This window comes from Coptis chinensis, chromosome 6, assembly GCF_015680905.1.
Source record: "Coptis chinensis isolate HL-2020 chromosome 6, ASM1568090v1, whole genome shotgun sequence".
Classification (NCBI taxonomy): Eukaryota; Viridiplantae; Streptophyta; class Magnoliopsida; order Ranunculales; family Ranunculaceae; genus Coptis; species Coptis chinensis.
Window position 1 is genome coordinate 62,747,288 of NC_141461.1, and position 26,291 is coordinate 62,773,578.

The 26,291-nt window shown below is 38.3% G+C and overlaps 1 protein-coding gene across 1 annotated transcript; it reads left to right on the top strand.

Moving 5' to 3' along the window:
- The first annotated feature begins 1,793 nt into the window (after nt 1-1,793).
- On the top strand, nt 1,794-9,188 carry LOC147493870 (putative ABC transporter C family member 15). The gene is made up of 10 exons (XM_086566558.1): nt 1,794-2,862; nt 2,965-4,394; nt 4,489-4,575; nt 5,156-5,755; nt 5,927-6,091; nt 6,475-6,769; nt 7,247-7,767; nt 7,849-7,912; nt 8,015-8,254; nt 8,671-9,188. Exons 1-10 carry the CDS (start codon nt 2,040-2,042, stop codon nt 8,793-8,795), a joined length of 4,350 nt encoding a protein of 1,449 aa, XP_086422684.1. The 5' UTR covers nt 1,794-2,039; the 3' UTR covers nt 8,796-9,188.
- Nucleotides 9,189-26,291: the final 17,103 nt, after the last annotated feature.

Sequence of the window (26,291 nt, forward strand, 5' to 3'; positions counted from 1 at the left end):
TACTCTAGCCTTCGCTTCTCCTTTCTATCCTCCGACTCTATTCTAGATAGAAAATGTTTGATGAGATCTATCCACCCACCTTCAATCTAATCTTTTTGCAACACATTCTCATCCTCTCCGCGGTACTGGGTCTTTCTAGCACTTTTCACTGTTGTAATTTTGGTATTAGGTAGAATACTGAGATGGAAATCAGACGGGTATGGGGTAAAATATGATGATTACAAATGTGGGGGTTTATTATAAACTAGTGAAAAAAGTGAGATAAATTAACCCTAAAAGTTAAAACTATGTAGGAAAAACATGTGAATATAAAAGTTGAAATTAGAAAGGTACATGGCGCTGGAATTGGATAGAAGTTATTAGCTAGAACCCAACAATACTTCACAAGCTTGCCTATTACCGAATCATGAAAAGTCACTGCTTTCAATGGTGGTCCTCTCTGTCTCTCTCTTCGTATGGCAAAGAAACAAAACAGATTTTGATTATAGAGCTCCCAATTGTTGGGGTCGTTTGTCAACAATTAGTATCGACACCATGTGTCCATCCACATTCAGTTTATGGTTACAGCTTGTGATGGACCACGGTAATTTAGGCACCTACAATGAGCAGCACACCACTTAATTACACCACAAACGACAGCTAATCTAGTAAGGAAATGAAATGAGGTTCAAATTAAAATGGAATATTTAGATTCCTCAAAATAAAGAAGTGGTACTACCTTCAAGATTATGTTTCATGCAGAAGACACCACCAGAGTGTGCCCTCCCTTTGCTCTCCACATGGCCATTGGTGTCCAACACGCATTTTGCTTATTCTTGTTATTAGGATCTTTTACTGTCTTGGCACTACTATTTCGAACCATCACCGATCCACCTCGAGCTCCATTAAAAAAAAGCAAATATGGCATATTTTTTATGACAGTCTTCTAATCATCTAATGACGTCAGTCTCAGTACCCACGTGGTTAACATGCACCAAAAATCATGGGCTTGGCTAATTTTGCTCCCCGTCCTCTGCCCACAAATCATGCATATCTTCATTTGTAGAAGAGTTTTTGGCATATACTTTGATCGAGTTTTTCGTGATTTCTTTCTTGATTTAGTGTTTTTTCCAACTTTTTCAAATATTCAATGTCCCTGTGCACATGTTTGACTTATAAAAAAAAAACGTTTCCTTCATTTCTAGAAAATCGCATATCTTGTGAAATCTGTATCCGTGCTGGTTATTTTTTGTTATTATTTTTATTTTGATCATATATCCGTATATCCGTACAGCCTTGACAATCCGAGAGAATGAGAGATATTCAACTGTTAGAGCATCAACAGTAGGGGAGCAGTTGTAAAGTGTAAACTGTATAATTTGCAAAATATACACCCCTCAACTTCAAAATTACAATGCCAATGATAGGTATATTTAAACAAACGCCAATATTATATTAATTTCATTATACCAAGAAAAAGACTGATATTTTTAGTTTTTGGTCTCACTGATTTATTTTGGCCCAAAATGAATGGCGGTAGGCCACAGGCCAGAAGTCTCCACAAGTCCACCACGCACCACAACCATAGTTCAGGACTTTCAGTACAACGTGTACTTTTCTGAGGAAAGAGGAAAGCCCATTTGGTTCTCGAAGAACACATGCACGAAGACATCTCACTTTCCAGAGTTGACAGCTTTACTAAACAACAGTATCACAAGGGAACAAACTTTATTATTTTTAATGTGTTACACTTACACACTTACACTGCTGAGATTCCCTAGTCGATATATACACATAGAATATGGTCATATATAGAGGATGGGGGGTATCTGTTTTAGCAGATGATAACATTGTCTAGTAAGCATGTTGCTTTGTTAGGAATTCTATTTGTCGTCCTCATTCCCTTATCTGAATTGTATTTCTTTTTAAATATATATCACTTGATAAACTGAAGATGCTGTTCTTGCAGCAGGTCTTGTGAACTAAAGATTTCTGTCTTTGTAAAGATTGCATGGTCTGGTCGTCATATTTCTTTGCAGTGTACACCCTCACTTCATTTAATGGAGTCTCTTGGAGTTGTAAATGTAGCAGGTTTCTCAATATTTCTTACATGGGCACTGGTAGAAATTCTGAGAAAGAGGAGATATGTACAGGTTGAAGATTTTAAACAATCCAACCACAACAAACACACAAAATCAAAATATATCACCATTGTGTCGAACCTTTTAATTTGTGTTTCTTACTTGGGTTGTTGTTTGTATGAGTTTTTTAAGCTTAACACCATCTCTACAGAATCTGTTCTCAAGGCTATAACATGGATTCTAGTATTGGTATTTGTGTTCTACTACAAGAGAAGAATCAGTAAAGGAGACAGAAAATGGCCTGCAGTTCTTCTTTTCTGGTGGCTATATTCCTGCATTTTGAATTTTGTTTCTGTCATAGCTTACATTGTCACTCATTTCAAGTCGAAACAGTTTATACATTACATCCTGCAGTCTAGTGTTGCTGCTGATTTCATATCATTTCCCCTGTCTGTACTTGTCTGTGCAAGTGCTCTCCATTTCAACTATGCCAAAAACGTAAATGAATTTGAACAGCCATTGCTCTTCCGTAAGGACCATGAAGAAGATGGTGGTGCATTTTCTGGTGCTGGAATTTGGAGTCGACTTACCTTCAGTTGGCTCAACCCACTGTTCGAATTGGGACGAGGTCGAAAACTTGAAATACGTCATATTCCTCCACTTTCTGAATCTGACACAGCCGAGAGCTCATTCTCCTCGCTGCAACAATCTCTTTGGAAGCAGAAAACAGAAGCATTCTCCTTGCCAAAAGCTATACTTACTACTGTTTGGAGACCTCTGGCCATAAATGCAGTTTTTGCAGGTACAAACTCCTTTTTCGTTAGTTTTCATTTCTATCCCTAATGTCATGTTGTCAAGTTTTTAGTTGTGAATGTTATACATAATGGTATCAAAACTTATCCAGGTATAAACACATTGGCTTCCTATATGGGCCCCTTCCTGATCACAAACTTCGTAAATTTCTTGTCGGGGAAACAGGACGATTTAAGCCACAGCTATGGGCTTGTTCTTGCATTCTTGTTCTTCTTCTTTAAAACTCTCGAGTCTTTGTCGCAGCGGCAATGGTACTTTGGAGCACATCGAATTGGTATTAGAGTCCGAGCAGCTCTTATGGTCTCAATCTATACTAAGACTCTTAAGATGAAGAATTACGGTTCAAGCACTGGTAAAATTGTGAATTTGGTTAATGTAGATGTTGAGAGGATTGGAGACTTCTGCTGGTACATTCATGGAATCTGGTTGCTTCCAGTCCAGGTCTTTTTAGCTCTGGCCATCTTGTATAGGAACCTTGGCTGGGCTCCCTCGTTGGCTGCACTATTTGCGACGATGTTGGTTATGGTGAGCAACACCCCTCTAGCTCGTTTGCAAGAAAAGTTTCACTCTAAGATTATGGAAGCCAAGGACTCAAGAATTAAAGCTACCTCAGAGACTCTCAAAAGCATGAGAGTACTGAAGCTGCATTCTTGGGAAAATACTTACTTGAAGAATATCTTAAAGCTTAGAGAGACTGAGAGAAGCTGGCTGAAGAGGTATCTCTATTTGTGTGCGGCTGTTGCGTTTCTCTTTTGGACTTCACCAACTTTAGTATCAGTCATGACTTTTGGTGTATGCATTTTAGTGAAAACACCATTAACATCTGCAACTGTTCTGTCAGCTCTAGCGACCTTTCGAGTACTACAGGAACCTATATATAATCTTCCAGAGCTAATTTCCATGATTGTGCAAACGAAGGTCTCAGTCGACCGGATTCAAGAACTCATTACAGAAGAAGACCAACAAAAGCTAACACTCAAGTATCCTTATAAAACATCCAGCGTCACCATAGAGATCGAAAGTGGGGAATATACGTGGGAAGCTGGTAAGCAGATTTCTAGTAAGCCTACAATCAAAATTGCCAAGAATATGAAAATCATAAAAGGAAGCAAAGTCGCGGTGTGTGGAACCGTTGGGTCAGGTAAATCGAGCTTTCTCTGTAGCATACTAGGTGAGATTCCACAAATTTCTGGTCTAGGAAATAAGGTGTATGGTTCAAAAGCTTATGTTCCACAAGGTGCGTGGATTCAAACAGGAACAGTTAGAGAGAATGTTCTGTTTGGTAAGAAATTGGAGACTGGTTTCTATGAGGATGTTCTAAAGGCTTGTGCATTAGATAGGGATATTGGTATGTGGGCTGATGGAGACTGGACTGTGGTGGGGGAGAGGGGACTCAATTTGAGTGGGGGACAGAAGCAGAGGATTCAGCTTGCGAGGGCAATCTACAGTGATTCGGATATTTATTTGTTGGATGATCCTTTCAGTGCGGTGGATGCACATACTGGAGCACATCTTTTTCAGGTTACAAGATTACACCATTTCTCTCAGCATAATAATTGTGTTTTTTACTGAAGAATTCAAGTAATAAAACATTCTACTTCATCTTCTTTTGCAGGAATGTTTAATGCGAGCTCTAAAAGGAAAGACCGTTATTTACGTCACCCATCAATTGGAGTTCTTGGGTGCTTCAGACCTTGTTCTAGTGAGTCATTCAAATTTAATATGATATATAGTTTTACACTTTTATGTACTTTTACTGACACATGAAAACATAGAGTGTCATGCTATGCCTGCAGCCAGAAATCCCAGAATCCTTACACAGGATTGCATTTAGATGAACTATGGACTCAAAAAGGCCATAGTGCACAGAACTATACTGAGGATCACTTTTGCTATTGTGCTTGGGTGTACGTGGGTCTAATAATTTATATTTCTCTTGATAAGATCTTGGGAGTCCTTTCCCAGAGCATTTTAATACGAGTTAACAAGCATTTTAAGAGAAGTACATGTCGAAAATGATCAAACACGCATATCCTGTAATTCCAAAAAACAATACAGCAAACTTGACTTATCTGGAAAGGATGGTGCAGGTTGATTATAGATTTATAGGTTGATAACCTACGTATTTTCATTTTCCCCCCTTTTCTATTGTTGGAGCTTGCTAATCCAACAAAACTACAGCAAATTGTTTCTACGACATTGTAATGCTAAAATATTTCTTATTATGATTATTTTTTCTGATGTTTGTTCTCACTCGTGCTCTTTCAATGATATAATTCTAGGTAATAAAAGACGGTAAGATCATTCAGTCGGGAAAATATGAAGATTTGATTGCAGACCCTTGTGGCGAACTTGTCAGACAATTGACTGCCCACAGCCAATCCTTAAGCCAAGTTACCCCGTCCCGAGATAAGAGATCTTTTACCTGCGGAGCCAATCATACTAGTAAAACTGATCTCATAGAAGAAAAATGGGAAAACCACAACATTGGTGTCATGGTGTCAGATAATATTGAAGAAGTAACAGAAACCGGTAGAGTGAAATGGAGAGTTTACTCAGCCTTTGTCTCTTCAGCATATAAAGGAGCCCTCATACCGGTTATCCTTCTTTTTCAAGTTCTTTTCCAAGGATTACAGATAGGGAGCAATTATTGGATCGCGTGGGCGACCGGGGAGGAAGGGATGGTAAGCAGAAAGGAGCTCATAGGAGTGTTTGTTCTGTTGTCTGGTGGGAGCTCCATTTTCATCTTGGGAAGGGCTGTTTTGCTTGCAACCGTCACCATCGAGACTGCTCAGAGGCTTTTCCTTAGCATGATCAGCTCCATTTTTCAAGCGCCCATTTCATTTTTTGATTCCACGCCCTCAAGTCAAGTACTTAATAGGGTCAGCTATTTACTTCTTAAGATATCTCTCTCTTTTTTTCTAATATTTTATTTCTAACTTTAAAATCTTGTTTCAAACAATTTCTTTTCTGAAAATTACGGTTCCTTATTTTTTTACATTATTGTTATTATTATTATTATTATTATTTATTTTATTTTATGTTCTTCTCAGTCTTCCACAGATCAGAGCACAGTGGATACCGATATTCCCTATAGACTAGCAGGATTGGCTTTTGCACTTATTCAGCTCTTAAGCATCATCATTCTGATGTCTTACATCGCCTGGCAAATATTCGTTCTGTTTTTTGTCATCCTAGCGATCTCCGTGTGGTATCAGGTTGGCGAACTAACTTCCAACAGAACTTGCAATTAGACCGAAATCTAGTTTTTGAAATGACACCAGTAGCTCCACTGCCAATTTGGAATGCCAAAATGGAGGCAAAGTTACTTCCTACCAAAGGTATCTCCAGGGTTAACATTGGACGATACTATTGTCCAAAAAACCCCTAATACTGATTTGAGCCTAAGATATTCCCTAGAATTGTAAATTGGTGCATATGTATGTTGCACCAATATGAACTATGAAGTAGGTAGATTCTTTTCAGTTCTAGTCCATAAAAGTTTAAAAAATTAAAATCCCTCTTTCTCAAGTTCTAAGACTATTGCCCTGAGGAATATTATCTGAGAGACTAAACATCAACATATATGAATTTTCTACAGGCTTACTACATCACCACAGCCAGAGAACTAGCCAGGATGACAGGGACTAAAAAATCTCCAATCCTGCATCATTTCTCAGAGTCAATTGCTGGGGCATCAACAGTCCGCTGCTTCAAGCAAGAAGCTCGCTTCCTTGCAAAGACTCAAAACCTGATAGATGATTACTCTCGCCTCACATTTCACAATTCTGCTACAATGGAGTGGCTTTGTGTTAGAATAAACTTTCTTTTCAACCTCGGGTTCCTATTTGTGCTGATCATCTTGGTAACCCTGCCAAGGGCAGCTATTGACCCTAGTAAGCTCTTCTACTTTGTCTTATAACAATTTTTTAACTTAGATAAAATAAAGAAAGGTTTAGTTATTTTCACCATGTGCAATATGTGATGCCATAAATCTTAGATACAGAGAGTAGAGTAGCTATAAGCCTATAGCCCCAGCATATGCAAAATGTGGTCTGTTTCTTTCACTGGAACTGAAAATTCTTTAGCATCCATGAAGAAGATAAGTCAGATGATTAAGATCCGTGTTTCAGGCATAGAGGCTCTCCTTTGCCTTGGGACTGATCTGACAGTGGGATATGAGATTTGCATATACTGGCATACTGTTGCTTACGGATAGTTTTATATGAGCTTATTTTGTGTGTTAGTATGGGTATGGCTATATGGGAAGTGCTATGCTAGTGCCGGTGTACAACTTTCCTCATCTTATCTCATAACTAGGATTAGCATGAAACTGTTCTTGGGAACTAACATGGTTATAAATGTAATGTCAGGCATGGCAGGACTTGCAGCTACTTATGGTTTGAACCTAAACGTTCTACAGGCTTGGGTGATATGGAACCTCTGCAATGTTGAGAACAAAATGATCTCAGTGGAGAGAATTCTTCAGTTCTCAAGTATTCCAAGTGAAGCTCCATTTAATATTGAAGGATATAGACCAGATCAATGTTGGCCAATGAACGGAGCCATTGAGTTTGATAATCTCCATGTCCAATACAATCCTTCACTTCCCATGATTCTTAAGGGAATTAGTTGCACATTTCCTGGAAGGAAAAAGATTGGGGTTGTTGGGAGGACAGGAAGTGGTAAATCCACACTCATCCAAACTCTATTCAGGGTGGTGGAACCCTCAAACGGAAGGATCCTGATTGACGGAGTCGATATTGGTAAGATGCATCTGCAGGATTTGAGGTCTAGATTGAGTATAATTCCACAAGAACCGACTTTGTTTCAGGGAACCGTGAGAACTAATCTGGATCCTCTAATGCGACATTCTGATTCAGAAATCTGGGAGGTAAAATCCTGCCAGTGATTTTAATATATTTTTGATTGAATTAAACGGCCTTGCTTCAACTATAACAATCCGAGATCTCAGGTACTAACTAAATGTCATCTTGGGGAGATTGTGAAACAAGATCAGAGATTTCTTGATGCATCAGGTACTTCAACGAAAACAAGTGTTACATTAACGTAGAAAATATGCAAGTATATCTTTGACTGTACAGCTGTACTTAACAAAAGTCAAATGTGCTTTTGTGCAGTAGCAGAAGACGGAGAGAATTGGAGTATGGGACAAAGGCAGTTGGTTTGTCTCGCTAGAGTGTTGCTGGATAAGAGAAGGATTTTGGTGTTGGATGAGGCTACAGCTTCGGTGGATACTGCAACAGATAATTTAATACAGAAGACAATAAGAGAAGAAACCAGTGACTGCACTGTTATAACTGTGGCCCATCGAATTCCTACCGTGGTTGACAATGACCTTGTTTTGGTGCTCGATGAAGGTATTAATACAAACCAAAAAGTAGAGAAACGTTCAGATTCTGCAGACACTAATGTCTGCAATCTTGATTAATTTGCAAAGCTCCGCTACATGAAAGGCGCAAAACAGTTAATATTACTAGCTGTATGTCTGAGTAACTCAATCTAATATTTCACTTACAAGGCTAATTGCATGCATTAATTTTAGAAATGAACATGTTAAGCACACAAGTGTATTATCTGAACTTCACAAAGACTTGTATTTCTCTATACATGTATATGTTTTTTGCACGTGTATTGATGTATGGGATCATAACCAAAAGATGTTAGTAATACAAATTTAGGGCGATGCTGATTAAGTTCTATATCGATCTTCTTAACTTGTTTTTTGGTTTTGTTTTTTTTTTCTGACTACCTTTTTATAAACTGTATTCTTCAGGAAAAATACTCGAGTATGACTCCCCTTCTGAGCTACTCAAAGATTACTCCTCTGCATTCTCAAATTTAGTGATGGAGTTTCTAAAGAGATCATCCAGAGATAATCATCAGATATCCTCATATTGATCCAGAGGCCAACTGCACAGCTCACATTTGAACTTGTTCAAGTCATCTACTCACATGAAAGTAGTAAAGTCAACTCTGTTGTTTCTGCACAAAGCGTTCTTGAGTTCATGCAGGGGAAGCAGACGTAACAAATATAAGGATTCCATGGCTGCACTGACAAGAAAAAACAGGCAGTAATTCGAACACCAGAAGCAAAGAAACTAGAGGTTTTGGATTAAGTTCACAGGAAAACTAACTTCATGTCATAATCTCAACTTACATGAAACAAAAGGGATAGGAAATTTAACATTTAGAGAGAAATAGTTGCTTAGCTATCAAGATTGTGATTATGAAATTGTACTTGGGTCGTACTTCCCAAATCCCATCTGATTTAAAAAGTGAAACTTTGATGGCGATGTTGGCTATAACTTACTAGTATAAAAGAGGAAACGGAAAAAGGAAATTGAAAAACGTGAGGAAGAAAGAGGAGAGAGGAGTCCAGAAAATCTTCCACAGAAATAAGAGGAAGAGAAAATGGAGGATGGAGGAAATGAGACATGTATATGGGCCACAAAAAACTCTCCAAGGTAGGGCAAAATTTCGAGTTCTGGTTTTACTTGGGACGATGAGACACACGTACATCCCTACACGAAATCTATAAGAGCATCTTCTATCAGTGGGCAGCTTCCTTGGGGTAAATTGACCCAGAAGAGGCAGAGAGGCCAAGGACCAATCCATGCAGATCCGATGTCTGGGCCATTTTGACGGATCAAAAACTGAAAACAGAACAACTCACTACACTCTATTTTGGGACTCAAATTTTGTTGCTCATGCACTAGCTAGCAGAGGAAGGAGACCCCATTTTTTAGCTTGAACCCACCTCTATTTTTGGATGTCAAATAAATTTTTTAGAGTGGTTTTGATTTATTTTAAATTTTCCAAACCAATCCATGTTCTATATCAACTAAACAACTCACTACACTCTATTTTGGGAGTCAAATACCCCTACACTCTATTTTGGGAGTCAAATATAGAGTTTGATTTGTTTTATTAAGTGGTCACTCCATATTAGCTGCCCAAACTGCCATAATTTGCCACATATGCAAACAACTAATTTTATTATTTTTGTATCACTACACTCCATTTTTGGGGTCAAATATGGAAGAAAGAAATGGGGGTGTTGGCAAATAGAGAGTGGTCACAATATTTTAGCAAAAGTTTCCAATGGGTCTATAAGATAAGTTTTATTATAAAAACAATAGTATATAGTGCTTGATGACATCACTTTGGACTCTATGAAGTGTATGCATTGAAGATGCTCTAAAGCCAATTTCTTATCCGAAACAAGCATGTAAGGGCTAATAAACATTTATCAGGTAGTGATTCAACAACTAGCAATGGGGACAGCTTTAGGAGAGACAGGTAGTGAGATAACATAAGTGGCTCTCTGATCCTATATCCTCTTTTCTTACTGAAAATAGGAAATAAAACCTTTCTTCAAAAGTTTCTTATCTAGTTTAGCGCCTTTTGTTTCCACTTTTGGTAAAATCCGTCACTGCCAACAGTGAGCGTTCAATAGTGGAAGCACATCTCTTTTGTTACCATCCTCTCTTCCTTCTGTTGGTAAAACCCTCCACTGGATACAGTGTGAGTTCACAGGAGGAAAAAACAAGCTCTTGTTTGTTGTCAGGATTCTCTGAGCTCTATGGCTTCGGTTCCATTTGGTCTTGGTAGTGATAGACATCAAGTGAGGTTTACTAGACCGTCTGAGGCTGTCGGAGTGGAAACATCTAGACAAGGCGCGCTTAGAAACAGTTCTGTGTCTAACAAGGACTCGTATGCTGATATAGCTCGAGGTAGGATGAAACAAACAATAGACATCACAGCTCTTCCTCTCCCTACGCGCATAGGTGATAAACCGGCTATTAAACTTTCTCGAGATGCGGTGGAAAAAGGCATTGAAGCCTGCAAGTTTGCTTTAATTGCTAAATTTGGAAGCTAAAACTCTGAACTTAGAAACCATTAGAGTGGTAGTCACTCGAATAGGGGATTTGCGCAACATTCAAGCTCTCACCTTTGGGGAAAGGATATGTTTTGTTGATTCTCTAATGAGGAGGACTATAATAGGGTTTTTAGTTGTGGTCCTTGGTATGTGCAGAGCCAATTGGTTAGATTCACTAAGTGGACACCGAATTTTAATATAGAAACTCATCGACAAACTTCTGCATTTGTTTGGGTTAAATTCCCAGGATTGCCTTTTGAGTACTGGGAAGTGGAAATACTCATGAGTATGGGAAGAGGACTTGGTAGTCCAATCCGTGTTGATCTAAACTCTCTGGAAAGGAATAAGGGATATTATGCTAGTGTGCTGGTTGATATCGACCTAGCCAATCCAATTCCGGACCAAATATTTGTGGAAGTGCCTGAACTAGGGATTGAATTCTGGCAGAAAATTCAGTTCGGATCAATTCCTAAGTTCTGCAACCACTGCAAGTTGGTAGGACACTTAGTTGCTGAGTGTAGGAATGCCGCAAAAGGGAACGACTCAATGGCACAAGATTCTACAGAGAACGTAAACTCAACAAATGATAGAGGGAAAGGTCCAAGAGAGCGCGGGAACCGGGAGGGAGGGGAAGAATGTCGAAGAACCAAAAAGGAGATCAAGAGAAATAAGAGAGCAGGGAATGGAGACCTAGACCACTACCAGTCTCTAATAGCACAGCTCCTGAAAGGCAGCAACAAGTAGAGGAGAATCAGTATGGGCAAGTGGACGATACTCAGACCGCAATTGAAGTGAATGGAGAAGCATTAGGAACTGACACCAGGGAGTCCTCTAGGGCTGAGTATGAAGTCCAACAGGGAAGCAGAAGGGATGGGATGAATCTAGACATTATCAATTATGAATTAACTCTCTCTGAACCACTCGATTCATGCATGGACACTGAGGATAGAGCCCTATACAATCTGGAATCAGGCAGATTCCATCTGTTGACTGATATGATAGACTCTGCGGAGTCGGAAGCTTCTGAAGTCGAGACGGAGCATTTCCATGATCGTATTCAGCTTGAGGAGGTGGCAGTGGCTGACCCTCGGCATCGAATGTGGAAAATTATTGTAACGGAGTTACAACAAGATCGGGAAACAATGTGGTAGAAGAGGGCCCGATGTCGAAACGTAAGGACTCGAACCCAAGGAGTTGCGCGGTGGCAAGAAACGGGGGCATACCTCGAGGCTCCAAAAATAGGAATCATCGATGAGGACTCCTATGTGTTTCTGGAATGTGCGAGGTGCAAACGAGGTTGCGAAAGCGAGAGAAATAAACAAGGTTAGAATAGAGAAGAAGCTTAGTGTTTTTTGCTTGCTTGAAACCAAAATCAGGCAAGATAAATATGATCTCATTAGGACCACTTGTTGTCCGCTATGGGAGCATATGAATAATTACAATAAGGATCCTTCGGGGCGTATTTGGATATGCTGGGACCCTATATTGATGGAATTGAATAAGATATCGGAGTCAGACCAATACATTCACTGCAAGGGGAGATTCAAACCTACCAATGAAGAGTTCCTTTTAACTGCAGTGTATGCCAGAAATACCAAAAACCTTAGGATGCAGCTATGGAGAGACTTAATTATCATCAAAAGCTCAGTGAATTCGCCTTGGTGTACAGCAGGAGACTTTAACAACATCACCAAAGCGGAAGAAAGAATGGGTGGGAGTCCAATGCATCCTAGAGAAGCAGAGGAATTTGTAGACTGTTTGCACAAAACAGAATTATCCGATCTGAGATTCAATGGGTTTTTTTACACATTGAACAATAAAGTAGAGGGAAAAGGAAAAATAATGACCAAAATTGACCGATGTATGGTTAATAGTCTATGGGAAGATGAATTTGCAAATTCCATGGCAGAATTTCTGCCCCACGGAGTCTCTGACCACTCGCCGATTCTTCTATTTTGGAATGATTTCAAGAGGAGGGCGACACCTTTCAGGTTCAAGAACTTTTGGCTTGAACACCCGCAGTTCCACACTATCCTCCACGAAGTGTGGACGAGTAGTATTGTCTCCAATCCTATGTATGTGCTGATGCAAAAATTAAAGCTCTTGAAGGAAAGATTGAAGCCGTGGGCAAGGAATAACTTTTCAAACATCCATGGAAGAGTTCAGCAGGCCAGAGAGAACCTATATGATATTCAAAGGCAGCTCCAATCTAAGCCTTTGGACCCTTGGTTGGGACAGAAGGAACATGAAGCTCTACAGAGATACAGTGAATTAGCAGGTATTGAAATCTCGGAGATTAAATGCAAGCAAGACAGTGAATGGATGCTAGAAGGAGACAAATGTACATCATTTTTTTTTAAATCCATTGAAGAAAAGAAGGCTAGAACAGGGATTTGGGCTATCCAGAATTCTCAAGGGACTGCTATCACAGGACAGGCAGAGGTGATCAAGACTATTATCGAGTATTACACTGGCCTTCTGGGAGCTGAAGCAGAGGAGATAAGTGATGCGAACTTCTTCAGTCAGCTGCAAGTCCGAAATACAATCTCTGACCACATGAAGGCCATCATGGAAGCGGAAGTTACTGTAGCAGAAGTAAAAACTGCTCTATTTGAGATGAAAGAGAACATAGCCCCAGGGCCAGACGGGTTCACTCTTATTTTCTTTAAGAAGTGCTGGGAAGTAGTCGGTCATGATTTCTCACTTGCTATTCTTAATGCTTTCAAATTCTGCAAGTTTCCTAGAGGAGTTAACGCCACTTTTTTATGTCTTATCCCTAAAGTCAACAATCCCACAAAAGTTGAAGACTTTAGACCGATAGCCTTGTGTAACACTATATACAAATGTATTTCTAAGGTTATTGCAAATAGGATTAAGATAGTTATTGATGCGTTAGTGCAGTCTAACCAATCAGCTTTCATTCCTGGCAGATCCATACAGGATAATATTCTTCTGTCGCATGAGCTTCTCCGAGGATATGATAGGAAGCACGACACTCCTCGATGTACCATTAAGGTGGACATAAGGAAGGTATATGATATGCTTAGTTGGGAGTCTATAAAGGCAATGATCAGGACCTTCGGTTTCCCGGACAACATGTATCAGTGGATAGACATGTGCATTTCCTCTCCTTCTTATTCTGTCATGATAAATGGTGCACCGGAAGGATATTTTAATGGAGGCAGAGGAGTCAGACAAGGAGACCCCTTATCTCCGTATCTTTTTGTGCTAGTTATGGAGATTCTCAGTTGTGTGATCAAGGAAAAGCTCAACAGTAGAGATATCCAGTACCATTCCAAATGTAAGAAAGCGAAAATCTCCCACCTAGCTTTTGCTGATGACGTTCTTATGTTCTGCAAGGGAGAGACTGCCTCCATACAAGCCATGAAGGAATGTTTGGACATCTTCGGAAGTGCAACTGGGTTACAGATCAATAAGCACAAGACATCACTTCTTGTGGGAGGACTTAATGATCAAGAAGCTATTGCTCTGGCCACCATTTTAGAGGTTGAGTTGATTAAACCTCCAGTGAAATATCTTGGTCTTCCACTTATCTCTGCTTGCCTGGGCATTAAGGAATGTCAACCCCTGATAGAGAAGATTACTCAGAAGATTTCTAATTGGAAAGCACGGGTCTTATCGCATGCGGGTAGACTACAGTTAATAAAGTCCATCCTGTTGTCCTTCCATACATATTGGGCACGAACTTTCATTCTTCCCAAGGCAGTACTCGAGCAAGTGGAAAGTATCTGTGCTAAATTCTTATGGACTGGTATGAATAATAGGAGAAGACTGCACCAGGCAAGCTGGAGTACAGTTTGTCAATCACAGGAGGAAGGTGGATTGGGAGTGATGAATACCCATAGATGTAATGTGGGTGCACATTGTGGGCTGATTTTCAAACTAGTCACGAAAGCAGAATCCATCTGGGTAGATTGGATATGGAAGCAACACATCAAATCCAACTACTTTTGGACTATGCAAGTCCCCAGAGACTGTTCTTGGACGTGGCGAAGTATCTTGAACAATAGAACCACAGCCAAGAAATTTGTCAAATATTCAATTGCAAAAGGGGAAGAAACACTGTTTTGGCATGACATATGGTGTGAAAGATCACCTCGATCGATCAACGTTTGAAGCAAAGGCAGAATGGGACTTTCCGCTGAATGCAAAGGTGAGTATCATCATTTCCAATGGAGAGTGGAATGACGCGGTCAACGTGATGCAGTCTCACACCTTACGAGAGGTTATTAGAGCAATGGACATCAATACCCATCTTGCATAGGATCAGGTAGTGTGGACGCCTCACCCAAGGGGGCTATTTACATCACACAGTGCTTATCAGGCCCTCTCACCAGTCAAGGACAAGAAAAGATGGCACAAGCTGGCATGGGGTAAGTGGGTGCTACCGAGACACTCATTCACTATATGGCAGCTGTTTTCGCAAAGTCTCCCGACTCAAGACAGATTGGTGCAAAGGAAAATCCTACTTTCTTCATCTTGTTGCTTATGTAATAACAGCCGGGAATTTTCAGGACATCTGTTCTTTGAGTGTCCGTATTCCAAGGAGATCATCTCTAGAGTCAAACGACTTCTTGGTATTGTCACTGATAGCAGAACAGCTAACAGGGAGTGGTCGTCGATTCTGCGGCTATGCAAACAGGCAGATGTGGGAAAGGTATACAAGGTTTTTTTCTGCGCTGCTGCAGCCTATATTTGGCGGGAAAGGAATGAACGCAGATTTCAGCACTCTACCAAACCAGCGAAGAGGATATACGAGAAATTGGTCAGAGATACAAGGAATTATTTGCAAGTCCTAAGACCAGAAATGGATGATACGGTCAGAGCAAGGAACCTATTTCAGCGACTCAACCTTGAAACCAAATTCAAGAAGCAAAGGCAAACCGAATGTGTTTGGAGACCTCTAAGTGGCAACCGAGTGAAAGCAAACACAGACGGAGCCTTGAGCAATAACGGTGCGGGCCGAGGAGGGATTATAAGAGACAAAGAGGGACAAGTGGTAGCTGGGTTCAGTGGCAGTGGAGGCTTGCTGTCGGTGATGTTCCAGGAAATCAAAGCTATCGACATATGCCTGCAAAGATGTCTCGATGAAGGTTACAAGGAAGTGGAGGTCGAAGTCCGACTCATTGAAAGTCGTGAATGCAATCAACAAGCTAGAGAAACCTCCTTGGTTACGTCTTGACATGCTTAAAGCTATAGAGATGAAAAGAGACAGATTCACTTATATATCCTTCTCTCATGCTTATAGAGAAGTGAACCGAAAGCCGCTTGGACTATCTAGCTTCTCTTCATGACGCATCTAGTTCCGTTGTACATTTTGTTCCCCCTTTAGATCATAGATTACAATGTATTGTAAATGACGACGCAAGTGGGCAAATCTATGTACGAAACAGTTAAATCAATACAGGTGAGGGTCTGCCTAACCCTAGCTTAATTTGGAAAAAAAAAAACATTTATCAGGGTGAAAAATGTTTTTTGAAAAAATAAACATTTGGTCTCTCTTTTTGTTGAAAGTAGTTTTCATCCAAAAAATATTTATTGGTCCAAAAAACATGTTTTATATGATAAATAACAAAACTTGTTTTTCAAGTTAAAAAATAATTTGTTCTTCTCACTTTCTCATCCGGTGTCATTAGTGAAAAATGCCAAGATATGTCAAGATATTTTGAGAAATATCACAAAATTTACTAGTTTGATAAATTAGCTTTTAAGAAAAAAAATATCAACCAAACATATATGTTTATTCAAAAATTGTTTTTACTTTTTGAAAAAATTTGATTTTTTTTTAAAAATGAGATCCAAACACCCACTAAAGCTCAGATCTAACTTTTACTCGATAAAACATAGACAGAATATATATATCACAATCTGTAGTTTCAACTGGAAGCGCCATCGGCTATCGTTATAAAAATGTCAATCCCAACAGAAATAAAGAATTGTATATCACACAAACTACATATGAGTAAGTTACTACTATAACTGTGAAGAATATGGAAGAAAAGATCTTCCATGTTTAAATGCACTAATCATCAATCTCTCCTCTAGTTCACAAATCCTCAGTAAAGTGTTAAAGCGGGGTCTACTTTTCTATGAAAAAAATACCACTCGATATATACATTGGGATATAGAAGGACGAACTCCTCTGCCAATAAAGCGTCGGAATGGACAAGTACTTGTAAAATTTTAAAAAACAAAAAATTGTTTAATTTGAGTAATCGAACTATTATCCAAAAATAGACCAAGTAAATATGGAACTTACCTCGAGTTCATCGCCTTGTTAGCAATTCGGGATATGGCAAAAATACGGTACGAGAATAATTCAATGACTAAAAAAACGGTATGGTCAAATATTCGGTCAAAAATTCAGAATACGGTAATTATGCGGTGTTTAATTAGTACGAATTTTAAAAGATTGGTTGCAAAAATTCGTGATATTTTGTTAGTAAATATTAATAATAGTTGTCATTCACTACAACATAACAAACATATCCAAACAGTTTAGCTACGAAACATTGAAACCAATTGAACGGTTCACATAGGTACCTTCATTTACTTACTCTTTGATTCCACAAAATTATAGTTCAAACTTCAAAATACACATACCGTGGAATGATAATTTAAATATTGCTCAAAAAGTATGAGCAGGGACATAAAATACATAAAAAATAATAAAACAAAACATAATTTTCATTCAATTTATTTTTTTTATTTTTTAACAGCCAATTAATTTTTTAACCGAATTTTTGAAAAATTCGTCAAAAACCGTATTATACTTTTCAAGACAAAAAATCTCAAATTATTCCAAATTTTTCTAACATTCGGAAGTATTAAATGTATGGCCCTTCAAAGATTCGATCCGCGAATAATTCGGCGAATTGCTAACAAGGGTCCATCATTCACATGGGAGAAAATGTTCCTCATGAAAAATATCAGACTGCTAGCCTTGTTCCAATACTTGGCATCTTTAGAGGTCAGCATTCATCGGAGGTCGTGTGTGCTTCTATAAGCCCTACCTTTCCACTTGGTCAAATCTGGCATGATAGGCCTCATACTAAGAAAGCACTCCCAAACATTAACATTCTTAGCTCTGTCTAGTGTAATGATCAAGAAAGTTTTAGCGATTCGAGATGAAAGAAAATGAAGATTTTTATTGATCATCAATGGTGGTTACATGAATGCTCTCGTTTCTCTTTGTTTTTCAGTTATGAAAATATATATATATATATATATATATATATATATATATATCCTCTTCTCTCTCCTACTTAAGTTTTTTTATAATCGTTTTTTTTTTTTCAAATTAAGCTGGGGTTAGGCTGACCCCCACCAGTATTAATAAAAACTAAGATTTTCTTACATAGATTCTCCTTCCCATATCCTCATTTACAATATTGTGAAGATCATGATCGATAGGAGGAACAAAATGCAAAGTAGAGAAATTAACATGATGATCAAGACTAGCAAGATAGTTCGCAATTCTGTTCATCTCTCTAAATGCATGCAAAAAAGAGAAGAAACTAAATTTTGACTTTTTTTCTTCCATGGCAGCAAGCACATCTAGACAATACCACTGTGGTTTCTCCAGCTTGTTGATTGCGTTGATTGCTCTCAAGGAGTCAGATTCTAATTCAACATCTTTGTAACCTGCTTCGATGCATCGATCTAAGCAAATTTCAATTGCTTTCATCTCTTGAAAGATAACTGAATGTCGTCCTCCACCACTATTTCGACCCCCACCTACGTGGCAAACGTCCATTAGTAGGGGTCTCCATTTTTATTCATTTAATTGACATGGCTAAAGCCCAATTTACAATACCATGGATCAATGTACATGCCCATTAACTCATGTGTCTAAGGCTGAACCTTAGCCACATAACTTGCCACTAACGTACATTAATTTATGTCCAAATTCGTTTCTTATCAAAGAGATAATTATTAGTTGAGAGTTACATTCAATTTTAATTACAATTACTTAAGATACAAGAGTACCTGAGCTACAAGGAGTCTCTACTCTACCTATATAAATACCAAACTATTTTTCATACAGAACTACGTTTTTTAGACTTGATCCCATCGATAATTTGGGTAAGTAGGCAACCGAAAGGTACAGTCTCATCATTCTCTCGATCACCATCATATTTCTCACTAATTTTCTATGTTATTAATCTCTTTCATCACCACTTAGTGTTTTGATCATATTTGGTCGAAACATAATTGGCGCCGTCTGCGATTCTTATTCAACACCCTCGATCACGTTCTGCAAAAGTTATGACGAATATTAGAAGAGCTCAAGGTCCCGATGCAATTACTGACGATCATCGCGAACATGATATTGTCGTCTTATATTATTTGTTTGTAAGACTCTTATATCAGCTGAATGGAGACATTCTTGCATTGAAAAATTGCATTAGCCTTATTTTATGTTATTAGACGTCTTAAGCTTATTTCAAGGATAGAATAGTCGAAGTTTATCCGATTGAATATCCGCTGCGCAAGTTTTTTCGCAATGTCTACGGATCGAATCACAGAATGAAAAAGTTACCTTAGCGCTTACAACATTGTCTCTACCACTCATACAGTTAAAAAGAGACAAACTTTGGTTTCGCTAGTGGCTGATTTTCTTATTGATGATATTCCTATGTCGAACGCATTACTCAATAAGGAACACGTCGAACCCTAATTGCCATTACCTCCCGGGGGCGATGACTTGAAATACTTATTGGATATATCAGCTGATTACTAGATTTACACCGATAGTTCGCATAATAAGTCTAGCTCCGGTGGTTTTGTCATCTTGAAGCTGAATGAAGACATAATTGATAATGTCTTTACGTTTGGGTTTTGACGCTTCAAATAATATGGCCGGGTACGACACTGTCATTTGCAGTATGCGCACAACTCTTCAGTTGGGGCGACTAAGTTACGATTAATTATTCTAAGTTAGTCGCTAGCCACTTTGAATGATAATATGCGGCTCACGATGATAGAATGGTCGTTTATCTTAACTTAATTCAACGAATTGCATGAAATTTTGCATCTATCAGTATTGTGTCGTATCAGCGTTATGATGTAAGACATCCTGATTCTTTCGCATACTTATCTGTGGACAATCAAGTCGTCGCTGTCAAGACTGTACTGGATCAATAACTTATGCTGTCAGATGATTCTAACGAGCTTGGCACTGATATTGTCTCGGTATCTACCGACGACGATCATGCAGCTGACGATGCTCCGGAATTCTTGATGACCAAAAACTCTATCGCAACATCACTGGATTAACCACTTATGCTGTCAGATGATTCCAACGAGCTTGACACTGATACTGTCTCGGTATCTACCGACGACGATCATGTAGCTGACGATGCTCCGGAATTCCTAATGACCAAAAACTCTATCGCAATGGCACTGGATTAACCACTTATGCTGTCAAATGATTCTAACGAGCCTGACACTGATACTGTCTCGGTATCTACCGACAACGATCATGCAGCTGACGATGCTCCTGAATTCCTTATGACCAAAAACTCTATCGTAGCGGCACTAGATTAACCACTTATGTTGTCAGATGATTTTACGAGCTTGGCACTGATAATGTCTCAGTATCTACCGACGATGATCATGCAGCTGACAATACTCCGGAATTCCTGATGACCAAAAACTCTATCGCAGCAGCACAAGTCTTAATCATCTCCTTCATTGTTTGAGCAGAACGAACGATTTACTAGGCATCGAAAAAATTCATTCAGGACTATGTGAGCACCACTCTAAGGGGGTGAAGTCTCACTCACAGAGCAGTAACCCAATGGTACTAGTGGCCACACATCCCCATCGCTTTCTAAGTGAAGCAAACAAATTTCGTATTTTTTTTGTATTTTTGGTTTTCAAAATTTTGAAATTTCAAGTTTTTATCAGTTTTAGATCTATCATCTCATCCTAAGATCTGACGGACCAGGAGGAGTGTGAGATAAGGGTGGCACTATAAGAGTGGCACTCTAGCCTAACCATATATATATTATTTCAGTTCTAATGGTATAATTATGTTTCCATCGCAACCTTATTATCTCTATGACAAAATCTGATGAAGTTCCCACCTTTAGCTTCGTCAGTCTAAGTTTGAACATTTTTACGCTCGCTTAGTACGTTACTATCGCTACAAAAAAAATCTGACAAAGTTACCACGTTTAGCTTCGTCAGTCTAAGTTTGAACGCTTTTACGCTCGCTTAGTACATTATTGTCGCTACGAAAAAAAATCTGACGAAGTTAATACGTTTAACTTCGTCAGTCTAAGTTTGAACGTTTTTATGCTCGCTTAGTTCGTTACTATCGCTACGACAAAATCTGACGAAGTTACCACATTTAGCTTCATCAGTCTAAGTTTGAGCGCTTTTACGCTCGCTTAGTGCGCTACTTTCGTTACGACAACTCTGACAAAGTTACCACGTTTAGCTTCATCAGTCTCAGTTTGAACGTTTTACGATGTCTTAGTCTGTTACTATCGCTACGACAAATTCCGTCCAAGTTACCACGTTTAGCTTCGTCAGTTTAAGTTTGAACGTTTTTACACTCGCTGAGTCTAATTTTGCCAAGTTAAGTTAGCATTGGGGGCGTTTTTCTCTACATGGGGGCGTCTCGTTATATTTTATTTCAACTACATAAATCAACAACATTGTCAGTTTTCTACAGGTACGTTATCTAACACTACAACAATATTCAATAGCAAACCCATATTTTATTTTTATTTTTCATCAAAAGAATTTGTAGCTCTATGGTATTACATTCACACAATTATCTAATCAATTGTCTTTGTAAATTGTCTTACGGTCGCTCGATTAAATCTTAGTTTTCTTCTTCAAATTTTGCATTCGCTTCGCTTAGCGCTTTCGGTTACATATTTTCCGACAGTTTCATTATTTTTTCTAAAACATTGTGCCGATCTTTCTTCGAGAATTTTTTTTGACAACTTCATTATTTTTTTGAATGCATTGTGCCGATCTTTCTACGAGATATTTTCCGAGCGAAATTTTTTGACAGCTTCATTATTTTTTCTAAGGCATTATGCTGATCTTTCATCGAGAAATTTTCCAAGCGAAATTTTTTGACATCTTCCTTATTTTTTCTAAGGCATGGAGCAAATTTTTCCGAGCGAATTGAAACTTTCCAATAGCTTCATTATTTTTTTTAAGGCATTGAGTTGATCTTTCTCAACGAAACTTCTGTCACCTTCTTTAATTCTTCCACAGCATTAATTGACACATTTATGCACGAAACTTTTCTCCATCGACTCATTGTGAATATATTTTGCTCGTAAAATCGCCGTTTCTCCGTGCGGCAAAAATTCACATTACGTCAAATTTCTTAGCGAAAATTCTCTTCACCTTCTTTATTTATTCTAAGGCATTGAGATCATACAGAGCAAAACTTTTCTTCACGACCTTTTCGTGAATTTCTTTTGCCCGTCATACTGCCGTTTCTACCTACAACGACAAGAATAAACTTTTCGTCAGTCTTTCTGACTTAACCAAATTTTAAAATAACGAATAACAAATATTGACATACTCCTTATATGGCTATCAGAAGTCATTGACACCACTTTGTCATAATCTCTGCGATTTTTCGTAGTTTGGGCGCCACACTTACAAAAAGAAAAATCGCGCTCATCCACAAATTTCTTTCATTGTTTTTGTTAATATGCTCGACAACTTACAAATTAACATTAATTCCTTCCTTTTAACATGTTTCACGGTTTCCCTTCGTTCATGGTGTTACATGATATGGTACTTGTCAATTTTCGGTGGTTACTTCGTTCTTGCGACTTGCTTGGCAGCGTGTTTTCCATCAACATCTTCGAATTCCTCATTGGCTTATCTTGTGTCAATAATGTCATCTTCCCAGATCCTTTTTTCCTGCAAGTACAATTCCGATGACAAACTTGTAAATTTCTAATGATCAGACCCACCAAGTGTTTTACAAACACACATACAATTCCTAGATTAGTTTCCCTCATACATAAAGTTCATTGATATTGAGTTAAGCTCCTATTCGATATTTGTATGCCTTCCCACTTTACTTTGTCTTTATCTCTTTGGTTCCTTAGTTAATAGATTTCCTTTTGTCTAATATGACTCTCTTCAACAGTAGCAATATATACCGCACTTGCCACAAATTTTTGCGCCAATTATCCCACTTACATTTCCAGCAAGTTATCTCATAACCCCACCATTCAATTTTTAAGGTCAGCGTGGGTTGTGCTTTGATAATTAATCGATGAGGTTCATATGGTTGAATGGCATGCCTATAGTTTTGAGAAGAGGCAGGAACGCCTATAGTTTTGAGAAGAGGCAAACAAAGTAACAATGAGATCAAAAGAGAATCCTGATGATGCATATCTCATTAGTGTACTAAGGCAGCTTCATGCCATAACATAAATATGAGGATGTCACGTGAATTAAGAGTGAGGTCCCCGACTCGAAACTAACTATGTAATTGAAGTTATCCAAGTGCATTGGACAAAAAAAATAGTAAAAGAGCATCTCGTGATTATACTAGATGAACTGGAAGTGAAAACCTCCTGTGTTGAGCAGACGCCTAAGTGAAACTAGTGAAGGGTGCTTTATTGTAACTTCAATTCTATAATTGGAATTGATTACCAAATTTTGGAGCAAGTAAAGGAGACGATAAATAAAGATGTCAAATACGAACGAGAGAAGAAGAGAATACCATGCATGCATCGGCTTCACTTTTTCCTTTTCGTTGTCTGCGTATAAACGTTTCCACCGATTCGAAACTTGATTTCCAATTCCTCATCACTTGCTGCCTTGCCACTCCATATCACTCACCTTTGTATATGTTTCTCTTTTTTTTTTTTTTTTTTCCGTCTACTGTTTTGTATATGGAGCTTATCCCACACTTATATAATATTTCGTCGATCTAGTTTTACATTGCTGGTTAAACTCTTATCTAATCCGAATTCTTATCTAATCCGAATTCTTATTTAATCTAAATTTTTATATATTCCGAATTCTTATCTAATCCGAAGTTAGCATTCAGTTTTAGTCGCTAAAGTCTTCACCTTCGAATCTAATTCGTATTTAACTTCCTTTTCTTCCTATTATTACTAAACTGCCCCTACATTTAATTTTAACTGTCTAATCCTAATATAAATCTTCTACTAGCATGAGTAGTCATAATCAATTTTATTATTATTACGTAATTATTTCGGTACAGTTTTTGCCATCAATTTCTTTTGGAATTTTTTCTATGCCACCCATTTCAATTCTCACTTCAGCCATCTTTCATTTAACTACATTGCATCCCATATACGTTAATTTGACATTATTTCGTTCACAATAATTCATGACATTTTCCCGACAGTCCATTTTCCTATCGTTTACATTCACACGACACTTTGTTATACATTCCGCTCACTCTTTTCTTATTCCATTTTTTCCTTGATTTTTTCTTCTCTTCTTTGCCATATGAACTTTGTTCGCATGCCAAAGAGGGGGCGATGTTTCGACCCCCACCTACATGGCAAACATCCATTAGTAGGGGTCTCCATTTTTATTCATTTAATCGACAAGGCTAAAGTCCAATCTACAATACCATGGATCAATGTACAGGCCCATTAACTCATATGTCTAAGGCTGAACCTTAGTCACATGGCTTGCCACTAACATACATTAATTTATGTTCAAATTCATTTCTTATCAAAGAGATAATTATCAGTTGAGAGTTATATTCAATTTCAATTACAATTACTTAAGCTACAAGAATACCTGAGCTACAAGGAGTCTCCACTCTACCTATATAAATACCAAACTATTTTTCATACAAAACTACGTTCTTAAGACTTGATCCCATCGATAATTTGGGTACGTAGGCAACCGAAAGGTACAGTCTCATCATTCTCTCGATTACCATCATATTTCTCACTACTTTTCTACGTTATTAATCTCTTTCGTCACCACTTAGTGTTTAATCATATTTGGTCGAAACAACTACCATTGTATCCAGCAAGAACTCTCCCCCCTTCATCTCTTATAACCCCTCCATGTCTTGGCCCCTTATTGTTAAGTGCACCATCTGTGTTAGCTTTGACTCTACCCCTTGCAGGGGGATTCCAAGTGCATTCCATGTTGTCCTGCGATTTGAATTGAACCTCAATGTTTAGACTTTGAGAAAGGTCCTAGATCTCTTGAGGAAAATGGAAGGAGTTTATCGCTGAAAGACGCGATTACTGCTAGCATTTCAAGAAGGAAATTAGTGTCAAGTGCTACTAATAACAATTCTAAATCGACTGTGTCAAGGTTTACAAATTGGTTATGGAGGTTCTGGAAAGAAATCATTGTTCTAATACAGCAGTCGATGTCCAAATTCGGAGAAGTATAGTGGGATAGTTGATGGTGAACCATAGAACACAGTTTGGCCACTTGATAGAAAACTCAGCTTATCAAGTAAACTGATGATTCTATAACTAGGCTGATGAATTGATATGATCACAACACTTCCACCCTAGCTTTCTTCTTCGACCTGGATAGTGATTGAGGCAACCGAAACTCAGTAGAGAACATGAGTGTTTCTTCAACTGTTAACATGTGATAATATGGTATTTTCCTTCTATTAATTGTTTAGTCAAGTTTCCACCATAAATTTCGAATGAATTTTTTTGTGCTCTGGAGATCTATGAACTTTCCGGGGTATTACTGTACTGTATATTGTCAGCATTAGTAGCTTAGCATTTGGCCCCCATAGACTCAAAAGTTAAGTGCATTTTTGGTTATGTGGAACTCTCACATTTGATTTCGAGGTTAACCTTTCTGCTGATTCTGTCAGGGTCACTTTGAGTGTCTTAATGTGGACCTTAAATTTGCTTACTACTTTTTCTTACATTTATGTACTTAAGTTTGTGCTGAAACTTACAAAAGTGTATCTGTCCCATTTATTCTCCATTTATGCCTTTGAGTTTTTTTTTGGTGTAGTTCATTTTATTTTATGGTTCATTGACTTAGTTTTTGTTGAATATAGGAAAGATATTTATTGAATTTGACGCTGATGGACAACTAGTTGGAGATAATTCAAGTAGATATTCCAGTACACTTGGTGGAATTGCGAAAACTCATTGTCCAATTTTCTATGAAAGTTTCACAAACGTTCTTGATCAAACTAAGAATGCAATTTGGAAGAGTGTCAAGGTTAGTGTTGAAAATACATCAAAATGAATTTTTATTTATTTGTAAGTATATAAGATTAACATTGATCTGACTTCATTCTTATACAAAAAGAGTACCATGTTTTCGATACATATAGGAAATGTCAACTCAAGAAGGTCGGTAAGTCTTTCAGGGAGTACACGCATCGCCTTAGAGTTAAACACTATGACAAGTACAAAAATGATGACGAAAGGAAAAGGAACTGTCCTAAAGGAGTAAAGCAGGACAAGTGGGAGAGATTTGTAGACAATGAATCGAAACCTTTCAGGAAGCGAATGCGGTTT

Coding starts and splice junctions, on each gene's coding strand:
- LOC147493870 (XM_086566558.1), top strand. CDS start 2,040: ATGGAGTCTCTTGGAGTTGTAAATGTAGCAGGTTTCTCAATATTTCTT. Junction 4,395..4,488: donor CTGGAGCACATCTTTTTCAG/GTTACAAGATTA, acceptor CTTCTTTTGCAG/GAATGTTTAATGCGAGCTCT. Junction 8,255..8,670: donor TGTTTTGGTGCTCGATGAAG/GTATTAATACAA, acceptor TGTATTCTTCAG/GAAAAATACTCGAGTATGAC.